General features: G+C 33.2%; 1 protein-coding gene across 1 annotated transcript; it reads right to left on the reverse strand.

Moving 5' to 3' along the window:
- Nucleotides 1-1,764: 1,764 nt before the first annotated feature.
- On the reverse strand, nt 1,765-9,673 carry LOC131158088 (dynamin-related protein 5A). The gene is made up of 8 exons (XM_058112680.1): nt 9,135-9,673; nt 8,320-8,511; nt 8,011-8,217; nt 7,330-7,758; nt 6,712-6,939; nt 4,375-4,570; nt 3,029-3,728; nt 1,765-2,228 (listed from the first exon to the last, which is right to left on the reverse strand). Exons 1-8 carry the CDS (start codon nt 9,474-9,476, stop codon nt 2,042-2,044), a joined length of 2,481 nt encoding a protein of 826 aa, XP_057968663.1. The 5' UTR covers nt 9,477-9,673; the 3' UTR covers nt 1,765-2,041.
- Between the last annotated feature and the right edge of the window lie 1,990 nt (nt 9,674-11,663).

Below are 11,663 nucleotides of genomic sequence, written 5' to 3' on the forward strand. Positions count from 1 at the left end.
CTTCTTAAAGCAAGTATTCATTATACTAAAATCATATGACATAGCAAAGTTTAAGATCATCTCCTCGGGCTCATTTTTGTCTCCATATCCATATCCTCTATGTATCCCCTCATAATTTGTATTATCCCTTCCAACATGTCCATTCAAATCTCTTCCAATAAATATTTTCTCAGTCCTTAGTATGCCTTGTATAATATTATCCATATCTTCCCAAAATTATCTTTTAAAGTTTTATGCTAAGCCGACTTTAGGAGCATAAGCACTAATGATATTTATTATCTCTTGTCCTAATACCATCTTGATTTTTTTTAATTCTATCCCCTAATCTATTTACATCAACAACGATATCTTTTAAGTTTTTGTCTATAATAATTCTTACTCCATTCTTATGTTTTTTCTTTTCCAATGTATCAAAGTTTAAATCCCGATTTATCAATTTCTCTAGCTTTCTCCCCCACCCACTTAGTTTCTTGAAGGAAAATTATATTAATTATTTTTATGATAATTATATCCACAATTTTCATACTTTTACCTATAAGTGTCCCTATATTCCAAGTTGATAATCTAATTCTAGTTTCCTGAACTAACGTCTTTACCTACCCACGTCCAAAATGATGCAGGACCCTCACATATTTAACATCGTACTCGGGCGCCAACACGGCGTGTCGCTTCAAGATGACGACCTAGCCCACCCTCGCCCACTTTTCGCTACATCTAGGTGGTACAAGTGCAATGTGATGCTTGTAGGGGACGTCCCAACAAATATTCGATAAGGATTCATATTATAGTGATTTGAAAAATTTAACGCTAGCTGTCAGCTACCTAGCACAACCATCCTTTACCCGGGAGATAATTTATAATTAATTACAAGAAGAAGAAGAAGAAGAAGAAGAAGAAGAAGAAAAGTGTGTAAGGGGTGCTAGTACCTTCCTCTCGCATAACTAAACTCTCAATCCTAATTCTGATAAAAGCAGACTGAAACTACTGGTTCCTTGACCAAGATTAGTCTAACGACCAGTCAATGAGTAGTAATTAAGTGATCTAATTGCACTTAAGTAAATAATAGGTTAATAGCAACTCCATCAAATTTCAATATTATTATTTCTCGCTATTTCGGACCCTTCCCAAGGACGTCACAACAAAATACATGATCCTTGTAGTAAGCTCTAGTAAACAAAGTTACTAGTGAATCCTTGAAAACATCATGAGGTCTCACTATTAGTTGATAAATGGTGGAAAAATACACTAAAGATTGTACCCTATAGGTACAATCAAATCTAGTAAGAAAATATGTTTTCCTTCATTAACATATGCACAAGAACTCTTTTGACACAAACCCGTGTTAAAATGTATAATCCTTGTAGCAAGTCATAGTAAATAAAGTTACCAACAAATCCCCAAAAATGTCATGAGGTCTCACTGTTACAACTCGTTTGCTTCGATGAAATTCCTATTCCTTAAAGTCAAATAGAATATAGTTTAAATTTTGAGCATTAAGATAATAAATATTCTTTGTATGCTCCTAACTGTTTCATTCAACATGTAATAAAAAAAGAATAAACATCTCTATAGTGAAATTTGAAAATAATTATTCCTTATCATGGACTCAAAAAATTCACGTTTTTATTTGCTCTATAGTAATAACATAATTTATTGTGTAACTAATTATAACTAACCTATCAAAACTAATCTATTCATGAGAATAGATATTTCGCAAATCAAACATAACCTTAATTCATAAATGATGGGAAAATACGCCGAAGATTGTATCATGTAGGTATTCTCATCGGGCCATGCAACCCATCTTATCCACAATGTAATTGGTGACCAACAAATGCAAACTGTGCTTGCCACATAAGGTGAGGCATCAACAATAATTTGTACATACAACAACTCAAATGATCAATCGTCCATTGACAACAAACAGAACTTGACGGATGTAGAGAATGTCACTGGAAAATTATCAATGTTAAACCTTGGAACTCCTTTGTAGGCTTGTAGCTGTTTTGATGCAGGGCCCATTATGGAACTAGGTTTTCCATCAAAGTACCCGAGCAATGCTTTTAAACTCGTTCAAACAAGATTGGAGTATCTTTTGGCGCTTTTGAAGAGATTGCCGCTCATTTTGAAGCATGTCAATTGCATCAGGTGCAACAAACATATCCATAAATTTCTCATCATTCACGGCAAACAAATCCAAGCCAAGTGCCAACACAAGCCGATCTCGGCTGATTGAACAAAACAAAATAAAAAGTTGACATATGTCAGTCAGCTCATCATCTAACAGAGGGAGGAATACTAATTCTGTAATCACATAGGAAGCACACCGAAAGTTATTTGTGATGTTAAAAAATAGATTAAATTAAAATACTAAAACTGATCTATGAGACCAACATTCGCCACCCAAGGCACTTTCTTCATGGCAATTATTTGCCTACTTATAGATGGAGTTGAGAAAAAATTATTTGCCTACTTATGAATATGGAGTTGAAAAAAAAAAATTGTCTAGCGTGTCAGGAAACTTGACTCTCAAATCAGCAGCCAATAGGCTCAGCCAAGGAATACAAGCCACATAACAAACCAATTAGCAAGGCATTGAATGGAATTTTAAGTGTCACTGAGTTAATGGAACGAGTGATTATGGCATGGTGCAAATATAGAAAATGAAAGAAGTGCTCACTATTCTCGTATTGTCTAAGTTGAGTCTGCACCCATTCAAACTATAACAGACTGTAAATTTGCCTAGCTCAGCCTGGAGATCAGAGAAATTAAGAGGGTATCAATGCTCCCAGAATAGCTGGCTACTCTCCCTAATCATAAAATAATGCCTACCCCAGGCAAATGCCAGACTTGAATTCTAGGAGAGGAATTGTAATGATTGGCCTCATACTTGTTCACATCGTCATGTATTCGGATGTCTCAGTAATACATATGGTCCATTTAATTTTGTAATGAGGTATTTGGTGGATATATATGCATGTTTGAAATGTAGACTTCAAAAGGGATAGTGGTAGAGCGGTAGGCTTACCAAGGTGATAAAAACCCTGAGTTCAAAGTTGATGCCACACTGCGCTCAACCAGAACTTCACGGATCCGTGCAAAGTGCCGTGCAGCAGATGAACATATCTCTGAGTAAGCTGAGCCTGACCTTAAAGCATTATTATCTCCATTTCCAAATAAAAGACCCCCACCATTTTGGATTCTAAAATGATCCGAGTCTCTGCTATTTCCCATCATTCTGGAATGCCTTTTTCTTGCTCCCATTTCAATGCAATTTCCATGCTCCTTCTTTACAACACCATAAACATCACATGGCTGGTCAGGTGACGGAGTCTCAGGCACAGTCATCTGGCACTCACGTAAAGTTTCTCTGCCTTCTGCAATTTTTCCTGGTGTGATTTGCTGCGCAGCATTTTCTGGAGGTATATTTTCTTGATCTTTCATTGTTTCATTGTTCTGTGCAGGCTGACCGCCATCAGATAGCTCAAAACAAAATGAACCTGCTGAAGCTTGGTTAAATCTATTAAAAGAGGTTGTGCCTGAGCCAAAGCATCCTGAAAAGTCATTATCATAACAGACCAGGGAGTATGGGCTTGTAACAGAATCAAGGTGGTGCCGAACTAGTTGCTTGCACTGTTTAGCAAGATCCTTTATGAAGCAATTGTAGCTGCGCCTTAAAGCTGCAAGAAAACCTACATAGCCATCCATATCTCCACTTTTTCTCCCATCTGCTCACACAACTCAGTTTAATAAAATAACACAAAAAGATTTAAAAAATGACAAGAGAAGAGGTAAATTTAGGCATTTCTAATAAATTTTAAAGGTGCATTCAATATACTTCCCTACAGTAGATATATCATGTCCTCAGCTAATCTTATATCTGAACCTCTCAACTATAACAAAAAGACTACCCCAAAAAAAAAAAAAAACAAATTAAGAACTGAGAACATTCTAACTAGCCACAGGCAAGCACTACGTATCTGCTACACGACTCTCTGTTTCCCTTTTAAATTTAAAAAAATTGTAAAAAAAATTAGCAAGAATAGAAGGGTATTCGAATTTTATTATGGTGTTTTGTGTAGTTATAGAGCACTTATGGGGCAGTTACAGGGGCGTTTAGTTATAGGGATGTTCTGTGCAAAAATAAATAAATAAACCAGCCAAGCGTAGAGAAAATGGGAAAGAGTCATGATATTTTAGTTTGATTAGAAGAGTAATTATAGAGAAGTTATAACGGTATTTTGGGCATTCAAAAAACCAGACAAGATTGGGAAATCCACTTTCTAGTATTAGAGATTAAAGATTAGAGATAATTGAATAATTGGAAAATAGATTATTGACTTTGGGTCAAGTGACCAAGAAGTAGCTACTTACAATCTGAGTCACTACTGTGTGTTCTCTCTACAGCAAGATCAAAGAGATTTCCTAAAACAAAAGCAAGTCGATCACAAGCCGTGTCAAGAAGAGGAGCAAGCCATGACCGAGCAGCTGCACGTGCAATCTCTGCAGCTGCCTCTGTTACCCCTCTGCCCCCACCTCGGCCAGCATGGGCAAGTAAGATATTTGCCACCTATTACACAAGAAATAAATAATATGATCAAAGATGGGGATTGGATTATTGAGGATGAAATAGATACAAATACTCTTTGGAGTAGATTAGCTAGCTCTATTAAAGAGATAGCAAAAGAGATTTTAGGTGAATCAAGGGGAAGATTCACAAATAACAAAGAAAGTTGGTGGTGGGATAAAGATGTCCAAAAGGCCGTAAAAACAAAAAGAATTTGGTATAAAATGGGGCAAAAATGTAGAAACATGGATAACTTCGAAAAGTATAAAGAGGCGAGAAAATATGCAAAAAAGGCCATTAGTGAAACTAAACACAAATCATTTAATAGTTTTTATGATAGATTAGATACAAAAGAAGGAAAAAAAGATATATTTAAACTTGCTAAAGATAGAGAAGGGAAGAATAAGAACTTAAAAAAAGGTGAGAATGATATTGTCTTGATTAAGGACAAAGACATAAAAGATAGATGGCGAAGTTATTTCAGTAAGTTATTTAATGAAAACCAAATAGAAGGCTTAAACTTAGAATTGACAAATGAAGAAAATACTAAAAATATGAGATTTATTCGAAAAATTAGAGTTAATGAAGTTAAGTTTGCACAAAAAAAATGAAAAATGAAAAAGGTATAGGACCAGATAACATCTCATTTGAAGTTTAAAATGCTTAGGTGATAACGAAATTATATGGTGAACTAATTTATTTAATACAATTATAAGAACTAAGAAAATGTCAGATGAATGGAGGAAAAGCATTTTAATACCTATATACAAAAATAAAAGAGATATTCAAAATTCTAATAACTATCGTGGAATTAAACTTATGAGTCATACGATGGAACTGTGGGAAAGGGTAGTTGAACAAAGATTATGGCTAGGAACAAAGGTATTAGAAAATCAATTTGGTTTTATGCCTGAGAGATCTACCACAGAAGCTATATATCTTTTAAGAAGATTAATGGAAAAGTTAAGGAAAAAGAAGAAATATGGTATTTATTGACTCAGAGAAAGCATATGATAAGGTACCTAGAGCAATTGTATAGTGGTTTTTATTTAAAAAAAAAATAAAAACAAAAACGGTGTATGTAGTAGGTATACTAATGTCATTAAAGACATGTATGATGGAGTAATGACTAGTATAAGGACTATAGATGAAGAAACTAGAGAATTTCCAATCACCATAGGTTAACATCAAAGATCTGCTTTGAGCCCTTATCTTTTTGCTTTAGTGATAAACCAACTGAATAAGAACATTCAAAATGAGGTGTCATGGTATATGTTGTTTGCAGATGATATTGTATTCATTAATGAAACTAGGGGCAGAGTAGAGGTTAAGTTAGAATTATGGAGAGAAACTTTGGAATCTAGAGGCTTTAGGATAAGTAGAAAAAAAAACATAATATATGAAATGTAATTTCTGTAATGGTCGGAAGAATATTGGAGACAAAGTTAAACTTGATGATGAAGAAATAAATAGCACTTGTAGATTTTGATATCTTGGATTTATTATGCAAGTTGAGGGAGAAATTGAAGATAATATGATGCATAGAGTTAAAGCGGGTTGGGTAAAATGGAAAAATACTTTAAGTGTGTTTTGTGATCGTAGAATACTCTTAAAATTAAAAGGAAAGTTTTATAGGACGACTATAAGACTAGTTATGCTATATGGATCAGAATGTCAGGCGACGAAAAAATAAAATATCCAAAATGTAAAAGTTGTCGAGATGAGAATGCTTAAATAGATGAGTGGTATAACACTGAAAGATAAATTAAAAAATAAACATATTTACGATAAGTTAGGTGTAGCTCCTATTGAAGATAAGATAAGGGAGGGACAACTCAGATAGGTTGGGCACTTGCAACGTAGACAACATAGTGCGCAAGTAAGGAAGAGCGAGTTAGTTACTATGGTGGGTAGTAGAAGGGGTAGAGGTAGACCTAAAATAACTTTGAATGAGATAGTGAATAAGGATTTAAAAGCTCTAAATTTGTCAAAATATATGGTCCATGATCGCATAAATTGACGGAAAATGATTCATATAGCCGACCACACCTAGAGGAGCTTAAGGCTTGATTTGATTTTATTTTTTATTTTGATTTTGTTGGCTTTAAATCTCCAGACAAACAGCTTTTCGATTTAGGGAGTACCTTCTCTCTTGATACAGAAGGACATTCAATAGAATAGGCAGCACAGCGGAATTCATGCATCACCCTTTCAAAAGCAGCTCCTCCAAAAAGCCGAAGGGTCGCATTGGGAGGTTTTATATCTGCAATAACACCAGGCCAGCTCCCAATACCACTTGCCAGCTGCTCCTCCTCTGTTGTTTTCCCCCACTGCTCAGGCGCAGGATCTGCCGCTCCATCAATCAATGCTCCCTTGACAAGTTGACAACAAAAGATCATTATCTTCAAACAATTTCCATTATGGAAAAATATATGCTTTGACGGATACATAATAGATATAAATTTTGAGGCTGGATGATAAGTGACAATGAATTTTGGTAACTAAACAATATAAAAAAATATCTTGAAAATAATATTAGAAAAAAAAAATTTGGGGAGGAGGGGGGAGGGTTATGCTATTGGAATATCATATTTGACAATTTGGAAAATTTTGCAAATGCTTCAAGACAAGTTTACAATATAACAAAAAGTCTAGTTGACAACTTGACATTATACCACAAAAAAATCAGAATATGTAATGAGAAAGAAAAAGTCATGGTTTGAAATTTGTGTATGTAGTAACAGTGCCGCTTGATTACACACCACATGTTTGCTGATGGAAGCTGCATGCAACATGGAAGATCTCCGAAGATGGGAAACATCAGATGTCGCTTGTATTTTAGAGTCCGTTCTGACCAGCTCATTGGTGACTTCACTGCAGCGCTGCTCAAGTAAAGCTAGAGTTGCTGGTGCAGCTTCTTTGTATCTTTTCTGGAGCTCAGATTCCAAATAATCTCTCAGACAACCAAAACCAATAAAAGGCCTAAATTTTTCTTCGTCAAAACCTCCCTTGACACTCTCACGTAGATGACGTAAGATGTCTATGTCAACTAGAGATATTTGCCTGCGGAATTCTTCATTTGAGGCAGTGCTCCTGTCCTTTGGCAAGGCCACAAAATATGGACGAGTGTTCTCCCCAAGGTAACCACTTGCACCCAAATATCGATCCACTTCCCAACGGTCACTAAACTCCTGCACGGTTATTATTCTCAAAATCAAAATCAGGAATTATAATTCAACTGGTTTTCATCTTATTTGAATATATATCACTCACATGAATTTGACTAAAGCAGCTCAACAACACAAGGAAAAACTTGAGTCATTCACTCGTTCACTCCTACTTAAGTATAATAGCGCATTCATTGAGTAGTTTGCTTCTAATTCCATTCTAAACTCAATGTTGGTTATGAGAGATAGAACATGAGAACAATTATAAATTGATACCTTAAGGCGATTATCAAATTTGGAGACAACAATTACTGTTCTTTTAAAGGTTGGGTCAATTTCGCGTATGGCATCCAACCACAATGATGAGCACCATTCCACACTACTCTGCTGAAGGAACAAGAGAATGCGATGCGTAGGACTAGCCAATGACTTGACCATAGAAAGAATTTCATCAGGTGTGTTATCTGGTTCTCCCTTCTTCGCCTGGCAAAACAATTCTGAACTGGATCTTAAGTTGCTTTAACATAAAAATTTTATATGTTTCTCCCCTTTTGATCTCTGCCCATTTAATTTTTGACAACTGACCTTAAGAACGAAACCTGGAGTATCGATAATGGTGAGATTGGGACAGTGAGCGTATTCTGCTCTCATCACAATTGGCTTAGAAGAAACAGCAGTCTTAGTCTTCTTCAAAAGTGCCTCAGTTCGGGACCTTATAATGTCTGCAATGGCCGACGCCGAAACAATTGGGCTTCCATATTCTTCAGAATCTTCCTCCTGTTTTATCATTTATCAATATTTTTAATATCTTTGTGTGATTTAAACAACTGCAGATCTTGACATATGATGAACAATATAAAATGAGAAAATTTCATGGATATGACATCCAGCTAACAGTTCATTGGAATGTGCTGAAGAGTGCAAAACAAATTTCTTAAATTCGTACGCAGAAAATAGCATAAATCATAAGTTCCATTTATCTATAAATAAGCGCTACAAACCCTTAAAAAAAATCTGTAAACTATCAGACTGAAAAGAAATTCCTAGTTTTACATTCTCTATAATTTGATTCCAACAAAATGACGTGGTCAACTCAATTCAGCGACATATTTGTTCAATCTTAAAACAATTTATTTTGTTATAAGAAACCAAAACAATGGGCAAAAAAGTTCCTATTTTTCTCTCGCTTCCACCAGCTTATGAGCTTCCAAACAGAACTCAATAGAGCCCGAAAAGTTAAACCCTAAACAAACAAATTGAATTCAATTTTTAAAAAGGATATAGCAAGAGAATATCCGCACCCAATACCAAACGGAAACCCTAGAGTGATAAAAGCATAAAATATTAGAGGAAGCTAAAACCTTAACACCCCTATTGCCAATCAAAATTGACATAAGCACCTGAAAGCGGCATCGAGGGTCGAGGGCGGTGGAATCGTGGACCATCTGGAGAATGAGGGGTCTTCGGGTGCCCATCTCGACCTCGCGAACATTGAAACGGAAGCCGAGGAGGGCTTCGAGGAGTGAGCTCTTGCCGTCGGATTGGCCGCCGAGGGCGACGATCTCAGGAATCGGAAGCTTCTCGCCAAAGGCCACTGCGGCGGCCTGAAGGCGATTGTAGGCCTCGAATCGGGACTTGAAGTCGGACGAGCGACCGTCCGTGGAGTTGTGGTGCTTTCTGGCAGCGGATTTTTCAGATGGGGTTTTAGTGGGCGTGGCGAGGAAGCCATTGTTGGTCGCCATTGTGCGAGAGAGAGAGAGAGAGAGAGAGAGAGAGAGAGAGAGAGAGAGAGAGAGAGAGAGAGAGAGAGAGAGAGTGGGAGCGCGAGCGACCGAGAGAGGCTGAATTTGAATTTGAACTTGGTGAAGAGCGAAGAATAAAGACAGACGTTGGGGCGAGAAAGAGGGCCAGGAATAGAAGTTGGGCCTGTAGGATTTTGTTGGGTATTGATCATGAGCGGCCCAACGTAGGTTCTAGTTCATCCGTTTATGAAATTATGAGCATATATATATATATATATAGAAAAAATTCAAATTTATTGAATTAATAAATATATTATTAGTTTATTATAAATGGGTATTCATTAATAAATTTATACTATTTTTATTTTAAAATTTTTTAATATTTTAATAACTTGAGTTAAAATTTTGAAATAAGTAACTATATATTAAATGGATAAGCATTGGTTACTTCAGGAGACTTTGTTTATAAATAGAATAATATATTTTTATTTATAACCTAATTTAATAAGTGTTTCTTGAATTATCTATCTAGCAGTCACCCGTTTTGCCATCCCAAGCCTTCTCCCCTTCAATTATATTGGGTATGAATGACATTAAGTAATTTTTTTTTTAAATTATATGATCAATTCATGCAATTTAGTAGTATAGTCACACTTTATCTTATGATAAGTTTGTTATTATGCTGTGAATTTTATATTTTTGTTGTTAATAATTGTAAAATTTGAAAAATCAAGGAACTGTTTAGGTATTGTCAAAAAATGTAATGAAAACTATAAATAAGAATTAAAAATTGGAAGCAAAAAATTTAATGCTAAAAACTAGTAAACAATTTGGTTAATGACTTAGGATACGTTTGCTTTGCAAAATGCCTATTGCTAGGAATATATTAGTTTTAGTAGGTTAGTTATAATTAGTTATATAAAAAAATTATATTATTACTATAAAACAAATAATAATGTCAAATATTTTTGAATCTATAATAAAGAATAGATAAGGAATATTCTTGAATTTCATCACGAAGATGTCTAATTAAAAACAAAACTATTACAATCATTTTAGCTAATTATTATTTTTGAGAACTCACTCTTTAATGTTGCAAAAATAATATTATTGTACATGACAATTGAAATTAGAAAAATAATTTTTAAGTTTATTCTTTATTTTTTTTCAATTTTTTTTTAAAATCTAAATATTTTTATTTTTAATTATAATTTAATTTCACTTTGTCATTTTATCTCATTTTAATTAAAAAATGGATAAATAAACCATTTAATCTACAAAAGTTAATTTCATATATATATATATATATATATTGACAATTTGTTGCTATATTTATTATTATTATTATATATGAAATTAAATTTTGTGGATTAAATGATTCACTTATATATTTTTAATTAAAATGAGATAAAATGACACTGTGAAATTATAATTAAAAATAATATATTTATATTTTTCTAAAATTTTGAAAAGAAAATAAAGGATAAACTTAAAAGTCCTTTTCAATTTTCAATTGTCATGTATAATAATGTTATTCTTGCAACATTAAAATGCAAATTCTAAAATATAATAATTAGTTAAAATGGTTGTAATAGTTTTGCTTTTAGTGTAATATTTTTAATTTGTATTTTTTAAAATCTAAAATAAATTAAAAAATTTATTGAATATATACTCATTTTTATCCTTAGAGCAAATAAAAATAAAATATATGGTTGAAGTAATAAAAGAAAATACAACAGAATACAAATTTACTTTAAATTTAGAACATTATTATGCTCACTTTTATCCTTAGAGCAAGTTTGTATATATATATATGTATGGTTAAAGTGATAAAAAAAAAAACAAAATACAAATTTAAAATATTATACTAAAAACAACTATTACAATCATTTTAACTAATTATTATATTTGAGAATTCACTTTATAATGTTGTAAGAATAATATTATTGTACATGACAATTGAAAATAGAAAAATATTTTTGAGTTTATTCTTTTATTTTTTCAAAATTGTAAAAGAAAAATAAATATTTATTTTTAATTATAATTTGATTTCACATTGTCATTTTATCTCATTTTAATTAAAAATGTATAAATGAACCATTTAATCCACAATAGTTAATTATATATATATATATATATATAATAACTATAGCAAAAAAAATGTCAAAAAAATTGAAAAATATAAGA

This window comes from Malania oleifera, chromosome 1, assembly GCF_029873635.1.
Source record: "Malania oleifera isolate guangnan ecotype guangnan chromosome 1, ASM2987363v1, whole genome shotgun sequence".
NCBI classification, from domain to species: Eukaryota; Viridiplantae; Streptophyta; class Magnoliopsida; order Santalales; family Ximeniaceae; genus Malania; species Malania oleifera.

Coding starts and splice junctions, on each gene's coding strand:
- LOC131158088 (XM_058112680.1), bottom strand. CDS start 9,476: ATGGCGACCAACAATGGCTTCCTCGCCACGCCCACTAAAACCCCATCT. Junction 3,729..4,374: donor ACACAGTAGTGACTCAGATT/GTAAGTAGCTAC, acceptor TTGTGTGAGCAG/ATGGGAGAAAAAGTGGAGAT. Junction 2,229..3,028: donor TCAGGGTTTTTATCACCTTG/GTAAGCCTACCG, acceptor TTGTTCAATCAG/CCGAGATCGGCTTGTGTTGG.